The 12,194-nt window shown below is 37.6% G+C and overlaps 1 protein-coding gene across 3 annotated transcripts in view; it reads right to left on the bottom strand.

Annotated features, from left to right (window-relative positions):
• PPAT (phosphoribosyl pyrophosphate amidotransferase) overlaps window positions 1-12,194 on the bottom strand; it is a 36,814-nt gene that overhangs the window by 2,975 nt on the left and 21,645 nt on the right. For all 3 annotated transcript variants that reach the window (XM_060148136.1, XM_060148138.1, XM_060148139.1), the window contains exons 2-10: window positions 11,813-11,879; window positions 7,232-7,438; window positions 6,103-6,215; window positions 5,854-5,999; window positions 5,252-5,324; window positions 4,235-4,386; window positions 3,634-3,761; window positions 2,450-2,671; window positions 1,130-1,250 (exon numbers count right to left, since the gene is read on the bottom strand). In XM_060148136.1, coding sequence (XP_060004119.1) covers window positions 1,130-1,250; window positions 2,450-2,671; window positions 3,634-3,761; window positions 4,235-4,386; window positions 5,252-5,324; window positions 5,854-5,999; window positions 6,103-6,215; window positions 7,232-7,438; window positions 11,813-11,879 — 1,229 coding nt within the window. The remainder of the gene's footprint in view (window positions 1-1,129; window positions 1,251-2,449; window positions 2,672-3,633; window positions 3,762-4,234; window positions 4,387-5,251; window positions 5,325-5,853; window positions 6,000-6,102; window positions 6,216-7,231; window positions 7,439-11,812; window positions 11,880-12,194) is intronic.

Here is a 12,194-nt window from a genome sequence, read left to right as displayed (position 1 = left end):
GCTCACAATATATCAGTTGGCTGACATTCAAAATATTTAACTGGGGGGCTTCCCTGGTGATGCAGTGGTTGAGAGTCCGCCTGCCGATGCAGGGGACACGGGTTCGTGCCCCGGTCCGCGAAGATCCCACATGCCGTGGAGCAGCTGGGCCCGTGAGCCATGGCGGCTGAGCCTGCACGTCCGAAGCCTGTGCTCCACAACGGGAGAGGCCACAACAGTGAGAGGCCCGCGTAACGCACAAAAAAAAAAAAAAAAAAAAAAATTTAACTGGGGACTTCCCTGGTGGCACAGTGGTTAAGACTCCGCCTGCCAATGCAGGGGACACGGGTTCAAGCCCTGGTCCGGGAAGATCCCACATGCCGCGGAGCAACTAAGCTCGTGCGCCACAACTACTGAAGCCCGTGCGCCTAGAGCCCGTGCTCTGCAACAAGAGAAGCCACTGCAATGAGAAGCCCGCGCACTGCAACGAAGAGTAGCCCCCGCTTGCCGCATCTAGAGAAAGGCCCGCACACAGCAACGAAGACCCAACGCAGCCAAAAATAAAATATAAATAAATTAACAAAAAAACATTTAACTGGTAAGGTACAGGTATGACCAGTCAAGAGAAACAACAGCTGTAAACAATCAGTGTGGAGGTACCATACATGGATGAACATGTATGTGATATTTATAGTTTATACCTCACCTGAATTTGAAAGGCAAATGTCTTATCAAGGACCTCCATCTCCAAGACTTCTGACCTCATTATTAAAGATAAGCCTACATAAGCTTTTCACTTTTTGACTTGTACTCACATCCAAATTATTCTATTAGAATCTGTGGTGAAATTACTTTTGTTTTTCTTCTGATCTGACCTTGGGAGGCTTTAACTGATTAGCAGTTTTCTCTACTAGGAAAGCCTTTCTTCCTTCTTCTCTGATCTCACCTTAGCCTAGCTCTCCATCACAGCATTCACTATGCTGTCCACACATATCAGGCTCTTTCACTATTCATCTGCTCAACACATACAACATTTACTTTCAATAAACACTGAACACTATTTTTTATTAAAAGTGTAAAGATTGACAAGCTTGGATTTTCTGTTAATAAATGAATAAAGATAAAAGTTTATAGAAATTGTAATACCTACCTAGATGATCTGAGATATGCTCAAATTCTGGTTTATTGGCAATAAGCTCTTCTTTTGTTGGTATGTTTATTCCCATGAAGCATGGATATCTAATTGGTGGTGAAGCTACGCGAATGTGTACCTTGGAAAGAAAGCATTTCACACATTCATTAGTTTGACATTCACTGTAAGAACAATTATGCAAAATTCTGTCATTGACAAATACAACATAAAATTGTTTTACAGAATACTTTAACAACATACGGGTAATAAAGCATACTAAAAAATTTCTTTCACTATAATAGGTGGAAAAGAATCCTATAAAATCATGTGATATACATATAGAACTCCAGTGTTCTAAAAGTAATTCTACTTTTAGAATTAATTCATTACCAAGAATCCTACTTGAGCAGCCCTGTCCTAGACTCCAAAGTGTCCTGAACAAGAATTTCAAAATGTTAGCCACTTGTAAAGGGTTCTTTTTACAGAGATGCCCATTGTTTCCTTCTGTCACCTACTGACAAGGACATTTCTTTCTTCTGATCTGTCATTTCTCATTTATTATATTCCTAGGACCATCTTCATTTTTTCCTCTAACACTTGAATGACACTTTTGCCTACCTCTTATTTAACCTTTTTAAAAAGAAAAATAACATCTACCAGGATATAATAAAAACCTTACTGCTACTACAAAGAGCTGTGTTTGTCTATTTTTTTATCTATCATTATTTTCTGCCTTTTGTCAGGAACATTTACACAGCTGTAATCAGTGTCTACATTTACTTTTTACCTTTCTTGTAACAGCAAAGATTTTCCCATGTTTTGCAGTCTTCATAATTATAGTTTTTAATGGTTGCATCGTATTTCATCATACTGATGTATCGATTTACTAAATTATTTCCTGCTGGTAGATATATGAGCTATTTCCAGTTCTTTTGTTTGTTTATTTGTGTCTATTCTTTTTTACTATTGTAATGCTTTCTAAATAGACTGTCATACTGCTTTCTATACCATTTTCTCCACAATAGATTTTATTTCTAAATCTGATCAACTATTAGCTGTAAATGACATCTCACTTGAGTAATTCGAATTACTGAACTATTTAGTTAGAATAAGCTTTGAGATTTGAAAATATAACCTAATGTGTCAAATTTCTTACACTAGGATTGCTTCCATATCTTCAAAAAGAAAAAGTAATCAATACTCTACAAATTTAAAAGTATTCTATTTTGTGGTTTGTTAGTTTTAAAATTAGGTTTATAAAACTTTTAACATAAAATTTTCATGACTATCATATTGTAATTATTGGTGCTTTAGGATAGGTGTTTTCATATTACTTACCTCTTTTGCACCAGATTCTTTGAGCAATTTGATTATGGGTGAAATGGTATTGCCTCTCACAATTGAATCATCTACAAGAACAATTCTTTTGCCTTTAAAGTTGTCCGACAATACTCCAAATTTTTTCGCAACACCAAGTTGTCTTAATCTCATGTTTGGCTGAATGAATGTTCTTCCTACATACCGGTTTTTACATAGCACCTCCACATACGGAAGCTCACACTGACAGAGAAGGAATAAAAGTACAATGAGCAGCACATATACAGAGAACTCTAGGGTTCTGTTTTCTCTAGGTCATGCTTCCGTTATAACATCTACGTAAAAAATTTTAAATGTGGTTGTTATTCTGAGCTCTCCATCATCAGATTATAATTTTCCTTCACTATTTAAACTGTAGGGAAGAAAAGGCAAAAAGAAAAATTATTGAAAGTCCTCTACTTAGTAGGAAAAACAACTCATTTTGCTAGAATTTGTAATGCTTCTTTCTTAAACACGTATTATTTCTCTATCTTGGAAAAGAACACCAAGAATGTGAACACATGACAAAGAATAAATCACTGTCAGAAAAATTCACATATTTAAAAATTGTCAGCAGGAAATGAATTAAAACCGGTAGGCTAAGGAGATATTTTCTGAGGGACAGGAGGTGACTTATCCATCTAACAAGGTAATACTTCTCTAAAATGTATGCATATTATTTCTTTTAAAAATTCACAAACTAAACTTTCCAACGTAGTGAATGTTGGGTATTATACACCAGGATCACTATAATTACATATCCTAACTGGTTATGAAAAATGAAATTAAGCATAGTACTAAGAACATTATACAAAATTAACATAAACAACTTTATTATCACCCACACTCAGTAGGGAATAAATACACCAGTGGTTTGTGAAGGTACTTAATAATAAGCAAATATTACCACTAAATTCTACATATAGTCATGATATTATTTTTTTAAAATGAAAGGGACCGTTTTCCTAGTCTTTGGGTAAACTTTTTGTGGACCCATTAAAAAATAGTGCCACTGAATGAAAAGGCTGGAAAATAAGTAACTCTTGCAAAAGAACCAACACTTTCTTTTTCCTTACAGTAAATTGATGAGTTTCTCTTTATATACATGGACTTCTAATCTCAGTGCTAAATGAGCAATTCACTGTGTGTTAATTAAGAGAAAATACCTTTGCTGCGTAACCAAGGGCAGCAGGCGTAGCAGATTCCGGGACAGTGCTAACTAAATCCGCATCCACAGGGGCTTCAATTGCCAGTTGCAGACCACAACGGTATCTTACTGTGTAAACCATTTGGTCTGGAATGTTTGGAAAAGGAAACAAATTTTTACTTAGTATAATATAGCACAGTATATCACTATTCTAAGAAACTAGCTTGTTAGAACTCTACAGAATTGAGCGTGCAGCAACGAAGACTCAACACAGCCAAAAATTAATTAATTAATTAATTAATTAATTGAAAAAGAAAAGCAAGACAAAAAAACACTAAAGTGGAAACACATAAACTGGGGGAATTCACTCTTTAAAAAGAGAATTAACCTTAATACATATCTGAAAATCATAATCCTTACTCCTAAAAGGAAAACAAAATCCAAGAGTCAGATGAAAAGGAAAAACTGTGATTTTTATGACTTGTAAGCTCAGTCCCAAAATTCACAACATATAACTATGTGCCTTCAAAGAACCAGGTAAGCCTTTGGGCCCAAGAATTGTCATGTTTCAATGAGGTAAATAATAGATTTATATCAATAGTTAGAGATACTTTACTTACCTTCAAATATACTATCTGGTCTTGCAAAATAAACATATTCAAAGATACAGAAAGCCATTGGGTTTCCTTCAGACCTTGGTATAATATCAAGAGTTTGGATATTATGTCTGGATATTTCCACAATTTCTCCAGGCAAGATTTCACGGTAATATCTTGGGAAACAATATTAAAGAAGACTAAAAATAAACCAGTCAAATTAAGGCAAATTATCTGTTATAAAGCACACAGAGTCCCTTCCCTCATAAAGGAAAAATGGCTCAATTTAAAATAAAATCTATTGGCTTAAAAAATTAAAAAGTAGTATTCCTGGGCTTCCCTGGTGGCGCTGTGGTTAAGAATCCACCTGCCAATGCAGGGGACACGGGTTTGATCCCTGGCCCGGGAAGATCCCACATGCCGCAGAGCAACTAAGCCCGTGCGCCACAACTACTGAGCCTGTGCTCTAGAGCCCGTGAGCCACAACTACTGAAGCCGGCACCTAGAGCCCGTGCTCCCCGACAAGACAAGCCATGACAATGAGAAGCCCGCGCACTGCAACGAAGAGTAGCCCCTGCTCGCTGCAACCAGAGAAAGCCCACACACAGCCAAAAATAAAAACAAATAAATAAATAAATTTTAAAAAAGAAAAGTAGTATTCCTCCAGCAGTAATTTCCATAAATCTGTTACCCCTAAATTCAAATTTAGAATTAAAAAAATTAAAAGCCCTATATTTTATTGATTTTTAAAAGCATGAAGTCTAAAGAGAACATTTTTATCCTGGCTTAAATGTTTTGCTCATAACTATTACTTGTTGAGGAGATTCTTCCTTTCTAAAATAAGTCTCATGGTATTTTGAAAACAGGATGCCAGTTCCAGGATTAGAAGGTATTACTGGGACATTAATGTCAGTGCAACTGCTGAGCACAATGCCCAAAAGGAACTGCATTTATACACATGTATTCTTGCAGACATCAGAAAAGAAAAATTTTTTTTATCCATGTGGAAAAAGTTAATGTGCTGAGTGAGATAAAACTTACCTTGCACCAATAGATAAAAAGCTACAAGATTCTGAAGATACCACCCATCCTTCTGTTTCTGAAGACTTTTTTTCTGTAAATCACAAGACAATCGATTCAGTTACTGAATTCAAGAAATTTTAAAAGAGGCTACATATTTCAAGAGAACAGCTAGACACCAAATAGATAAGCAAAAGAGCTCACAGAATATCCATTACTATGACTTTAAGAGCATATGGTTCCTCATTTGACTAGAGCCAAAGATAAAATTAATAATCCCAAGATTCCTTCAAACAATATGGTTTCATGGCCTGAATAAGACATCTGATAAGTCAAAAAGAAAATCGCTGAAATCATACTGCACAAATGAAAAAGCTGGGCAAAGGATATGAATAGGCCACTCAGACAGGACAAAACAGGAACGTCCACTAAATATATTAAAAATGGCTCAGCTCAGAAATACTCAAGGAAATGTACTTTAGAAAACTAAGTGTCATTTTTTTCCTTTTTATCTAGCTTTTACTCAATAAGCTCCTTATACCTACAGATTTCAGGGTGTGCCAATAGTAGGACAATGACTTGGGAAAGCATTATAAAATTATATTTCTTTTGAAGTTCATTACCTTTATCATTTATATCAGATACAGGAATAAGACGACCAATGCACAAAGGACGATTTCCATAAGGATCTCGTACTGCATAAATCACATCTCTGTGCATTATAATCAGAGAGTATGCTGTGGGTGCTTCCTTCATTAAGTTTTTAATCCTGGAATCAATTAAATAATTGAATGAATAATTTTAGTTACAAACACATGCAAGACCAAGCTCTCATTACCAGACCTGCACACTCGGCCTACTTTTACCATTACCTTGCCACCCAGTCTGGGGTGTCATCTTGTTCCTGAGGAGGGGTATACGCCAGTAACTGGGTGATCATTTCGCTATCAGAACTTGTTGACAGACCAATACCGTGACGCAGAAGCTATTTGGAAAGGAGAAAAGTTGCAGTCATTAGAGGGGAAGCTTTAACTCACCCCTCACCCAATAGCCTGCCATCACAGAAAGAGATCAGGCATCCTGTAGATGCTCAGTTAAGGAATCCTGCATCCTACCAATGGTAGGTATGTATGCATAATAACGGAGAACCGCTGCTGGAGGCAATGGGAAGTCTCTGAATCTTTTCAAACAGGAAAAAAAGGAAAAAAAAAAAGTGCTTTAGGAGGTATACAGGAAAGCTTTTGAAAACTAAGTTTGATGGAATGTAGACCTGCAGTGGGTGGCTGGAGGAGGGGGACGGAGAAGGCATGAGGGTTTGGGATTATGGTTCTAACTTTTTCAGCCCTCGACACTCCTGAGAGAAAGGACACATTCCTGTAAGAGTGGCACACTGCAGTGCAGACTCTCAACTCAGGTTTTTTGGTGGTGGCGATGGTGGCTATCCATCCTCACTGATCACCCCTGATGCAGCGAAATGTGTAGAGGCAAAGTCTAGCATCTGGGTAAGGGGTTAGGCGAAAAATAATGCCCTGGGTATTGTTTAGAATGGAACTTCCAGTGGTACCTCTAAATAGTGAGTTTTTAAATAATTTTTACTTCATATTTATATTTTTAAATTGTCTGAATAAAAAAATTTTTCATTTCGGAGCAAAAAAACTGTATTCTAGTAACGACAATGGCAGAGGCTAAGAAGAGGGCAGGACAAAGTTCTGGGAATACTTAAATCAATTTTACAAATCTCAACTCCAAAGCAGTGCATCAGAATCACCTTAGGAGCATATTAAAATGCAGACTCAGCAACCGGCCCCTCCCCAGGCTCTGGGGGGGGGGGATCTCTTAGAATTTGTAATTATAACAAGTACTCCAGCTAATTCTGATACAGTTGTTCTTTGAAGTTAGATAACAGGTAGCAACAATAGGGTAATACCCTTTTCCAAGCTCCTCAATAACTTCTTTTCAGTAATTTATTACAATCATGAAAATGCATTAAAAAAATCTTACCTTTTTCCTTAAGCGAGCAGCATTTACCAATTCGCCATTATGTGCCACAGCTATTTTCCCATGAAGTGTTTCAACAACAAAGGGCTGGCAATTTTCTAATTCACAGTTTCCTTTAGTGGCGTACCTCGTGTGTCCAATTCCAAGATTTGAAGTATATAATTTCTTCAAATTGTCTTCAGTAAAGACGTGATTTACAAGACCCATTCCCTTGCAAAGTCAAAGTAAGAGCTCATTTTAGGGAAAAAAACACTAGTAGCATTTTTATATGCCTTTGTTCAGACAATCCCAAATTAGAAAATGAAGTTCACTTAATTTCTCTGTGCTGCAGAATTCTAATCTTAAAAAAACAAAGGGGGTGGGCTTCCCTGGTGGCGCAGTGGTTGAGAGTCTGCCTGCTGATGCAGGGGACACGGGTTCGTGCCCCGGTCTGGGAAGATCCCACATGCCGCGGAGTGGCTAGGCCCGTGAGCCATGGCTGCTGAGCCTGCGAGTCCGCAGCCTGTGCTCCGCAACGGGAGAGGCCACAACAGTGAGAGGCCCACATACCGCAAAAAAAAAAAAAAAAAAAAAAAACAAAGAGGGGACTAACCTAATTGTAAGAACTGTGATGCATTAAAATATATATTTGAGGTGAAATTCACATAACAAAATTAACCATTTTAAAGTGAAAAATTCAGTGGTATTTAATGCGGTCACAATGTTGAAGTGCTTGTTTTATAAGATACTTTTTGATAAAACATTGAAGAACAGATGTACTAAGCGTTAACATTTGTCAAATACAATAAACTAAATTATTTGTAATTTTAAATTAAAGCATGTTAAAGTATTCAAATAAATGACTTGTCTGAGTCAGTCTAGCAAATCATCACTGGGAGAGAAATAAAAATAGTAATGACAAATAGAAGTGGTTGACCCTTGAACAATATAGGCTTGGACTGCACAGGTCCACTTTTTCATGGATTTTTTTCAATAAATATATCAGAAAATTTTTTTGGAGATTTGCAACAATTTAAAAATACTTGGCAGATGAACCGTGTAGCCTAGAGTAAATGAAAAAAATTAAGAAAAAGATGGGTATGTGATAAATAAAATATATTTAGATACTAGTCTATTTTACCATTTACTACCACAAAATATACACAATCCTATTATAAAATGTTAACATTTATCAAAACTTATGCACACAACAAACACAAACCATAAACTGTGCTATTTGCTGTTTCGAGAAATGTAAACAAACATAAAGGTGCAGTATTACATCATAACTGCATAAATTGAACTGCAGTCCGTACTGTAATAATTTCGGAGCCACCTCCTGTTAATATTGCAGGGAGCTCAAGTGCTGCAAGTACCCACTTAAAATTCCATGTGACACTAATCCTCTCCGGGTGAGCCCTTCATCTCTACCTCAAGTTGCCTATTGCAGTAAAAAGTCTCCTCTCCCAGTTCCTGCGCATTTTTCTTCGTGTTTACTGCAATACCGTAAACCTTGAGTAACACCGTGGGACTCATTCAAAGTGCCACTAGTGATGCTGAAAGTGCTCCCAAGAAGCAGTCACGACTTTACAAGAAAAAGTTGAATTGCTTGATGTCTACTGTAGATTGAGGTCTGCAGCTGCAGCTGCCCCACCATTTCAAGATAAATGAATCCAGCATAAAGACCATTGCAAAAAAAAGAAAAGGAAATATGTGAAGCCGGTGCTGCAGCTATACCAGCGGGCATAAAAATCTTGCACTTTTTGTGAAATACCCTTTTATCTCATATTGAAAATGCAGCTTTTATGTGGGTGCATGATTGCTACAAGAAAGGCGTGCCTATCTAATATGATTCAAGAAAAAGTGAAGTCATTATATGATAGCAATGCAAAAGGAAGGTGAAGGATCTAAAGCTGCAGAATTAAATGCCAGCAAAAGATGGCTGGATACTTTTAGGAAGAGATTTAGCTTAAAAAATGTCAAGATAACAGGGGAAGTGACTTCTGCAGACCAAGGGGCAGCAGGCAAGCTCCCAGACAGCATTAAGAAAATCATTGAGGAGAAAGGATATCTGCCTGAACAGGTTTTTAATGCAAAAAAAACAGGTTTTAACACAAAAGTGACCTATTGTGGGAAATAAAATACCACAAAGGACATTTATCAGTAAGGAAGTGAAGCAATGCAAACACCAGGATTTAAGCAGTAAGGGATAAGCTAACTCTCCTGTTTTGTGCAAATGCAGTCAGGTTTAGGATCAGGGCTGCCCTTATCTATAAAGCTGCTAACACCCCCCCCCACCCCAAGCCTTAAGGGGAAAAGATAAACAGCAGCTGCTAGTCTTTTTTCTTTTTTTTTTAAATAAATTTATTTATTTATTTATTTTATTTTTGGCTGCATTGGGTCTTTGTTGCTGCGCACGGGCTTTCTCTAGTTGTGGCGAGCTGGGGTTACTCTTCCTTGCATTGCGCAGGCTTCTCATTGCGGTGCACGGGCTCTAAGCATGCGGGCTTCAGTAGTTGTGGCATGCCGGCTCAGTAGTTGTGGCTCACAGGCTCTAGAGTGCAGGCTCAGTAGTTGTGGTGCATGGGCTTAGTTGCTCCGTGGCATATGGGATCTTCCTGGACCAGGGCTTGAACCCATGTCCCCTGCACTGACAGGCGTATTCTTAACCACTGCACCACCAGGGAAGTCTGGCTGCTAGTCTTTTAACACATGGTTGTACAACAAGAAAGCCTGAACAACAAGAACACTCTTTCTGGACTGGTTCCATCAATGCTTTATCCCTGAAGTCAGGAAGTACCTTGCTAGTAAGGGATTGCCTTTTAAAGTTCTTTTGATATTGGACAACGCCCCTCCCATCCAGAACCCCATGAGTTCAACACGGTCAGACCCAAGTGGTCAAAGTGGTGTGCTTGCCCCCAAACATACCTCTAATTCAGCCTCCCTATCAGGGGATCATAAGGACCTTCAAGGCTCATTACACAAGGTACTCTATGGAGAGCACTGTCTACGCCATGGAAGACAAACCCAACAGAAAGAACATCATGAAAGCCTGGAAGGATTACACCACTGAAGATGCCGCAGTTGTTATAGGAAAAGCTGGAAAAGCCGTCAGACCTGAAACAATAAATTCCTGCTGGAGAAAACTGTGTCCAGATGTTGTGCATGACTTCATAGGATTTACAACAGAACCAGTCAAAGAAATCATGAAAGAGATTGTGGATATGGTAAAAAAAAATATAAATAAATAAAAATGGTGGGGGATGAAGTGAAGATATGGATCTTGGAGAAATTCAAGAGCTAACAGTCACCATACCAGAGGAATTAACAGAAGATGACTTGGTGGAGATGAGTGCTTTCGAACCAGTGCCAGATGATGAGGAATAAGACACAGAAGAAGCAGTGCCAGAAACAAACTGACACTCTGGCAGTAGGGTTCCGATTATTCAAGACTCTTTTTGGACTTCTTTTACAACATGGACCCTTCTATGATACAGGCACTGAAACTAAAGCAAACCGTGGAACAATTGGTACCACATAGAAACATTCTGGGAGAAATAAAAAAAGCAAAAAGTCAGACAGAAATTACGACATATTTCCATCAAGTTACATACAGCGTACCTGCCTCTCCTGCCTCCCCTTCCCACCTCTTCCACAGCTGAGACAGCAAGACCAACCCCTCCTCTTCCTCCTACTCATTAGGAATGAAGACTACTAGGTTGAAGTCCTTTATGATGATTCACTTCCACTTAATGAAGAGTGAATCATCAACATACTGTACAGTTAATAAACTTACCTGTTGTGGATGTGTGAGAGTCTTCTTGTGAAAATCTAGTAACTGTACAGCAGAAACCATATGAGACATTTTGGTGTCACCACCATCACCATTGCCTAAGTAGTCATTGTGTACAACATCATGTGGAAGACCGGTATTAAAGTGGACAGCCCATCTTTACATAGGCATAAAGTGAGTGATATTTTATAACGATTCATTTATTAGTGTATAGGCTAGGCAACCATAAAGCAATCATATTGCTTCTTCTTTGTTACCAATGCATGAATTGTTATACCTATAAATATGAATTTTTTCACATTATCTTTTCATTTTTGAGGTCTAGTGTTAGTAATACATATAACATCTACAGTGTTCTGTATTAAGACTACATTAACATAGGTACCAACAGAATTTATCTTGCAAAAAGACAACATAAGCTTATTGTATCGATAAAGGCAGTACTATACTGTAAATGTATTTTCTCTCCTTTATGATTTTAATAATATTTTTTCTCTAGCTTACTTTATTGTAAGAACGGTATATAATACATATGACATAAAAAATATGTGTTAATCAACTGTTTATGTTATCAGTTAAGGTTTCCCATCAACAGTAGGCTATTAGTGGTTAAGTTTTGGGGAAGTCAAAAGATATATGCAGATACTGGACTGAACAAATGTCAGCGTCCATAACCTGCATTGTTCAAGGGTCAACTATACTTCTAATTACAAATTATTTTTATTCAAAGTTCCTCCCCTCACCACTATATACTAATTATCTTCGGGCTATTGTTACCTTTATACTCAACATTTTTTAATGCTTAAATATACCTTGTGTGTTTTGAATGTTGGTATCGAATTCCCATCACTGGTCACAATACCAGCACTCTCCTGACCCCTGTGAATATAAAAAGGTATCAGCTGTTAAATTTACCCCATTGATAAGCTTCGTAATGACTTTTATGAAACACACTTTTCTCAGTAACATCCATGAACTCAGTCTTACACCACATTAAATGCTACTAGCACTGGTGTCACTTCCACTCATGATGATGACAATGACAACGATTAGCAATAGCTGCAGATGAGACTGTCTGAGTTCTAACTAATACGCCAGGCACTGTCCTAAGCATTTACATGAATGATCTAATTTATTAGGCTTTGAAAACAATCCTCTGAAGTAGGTACTATGATTACCATTCACATTTTACAG

This window comes from Lagenorhynchus albirostris, chromosome 4 (assembly GCF_949774975.1).
Source record: "Lagenorhynchus albirostris chromosome 4, mLagAlb1.1, whole genome shotgun sequence".
Taxonomy (NCBI): domain Eukaryota; kingdom Metazoa; phylum Chordata; class Mammalia; order Artiodactyla; family Delphinidae; genus Lagenorhynchus; species Lagenorhynchus albirostris.
The sequence above is the reverse complement of the archived record's forward strand: the minus strand, read 5'-3'. Positions and strand labels throughout refer to the sequence as shown.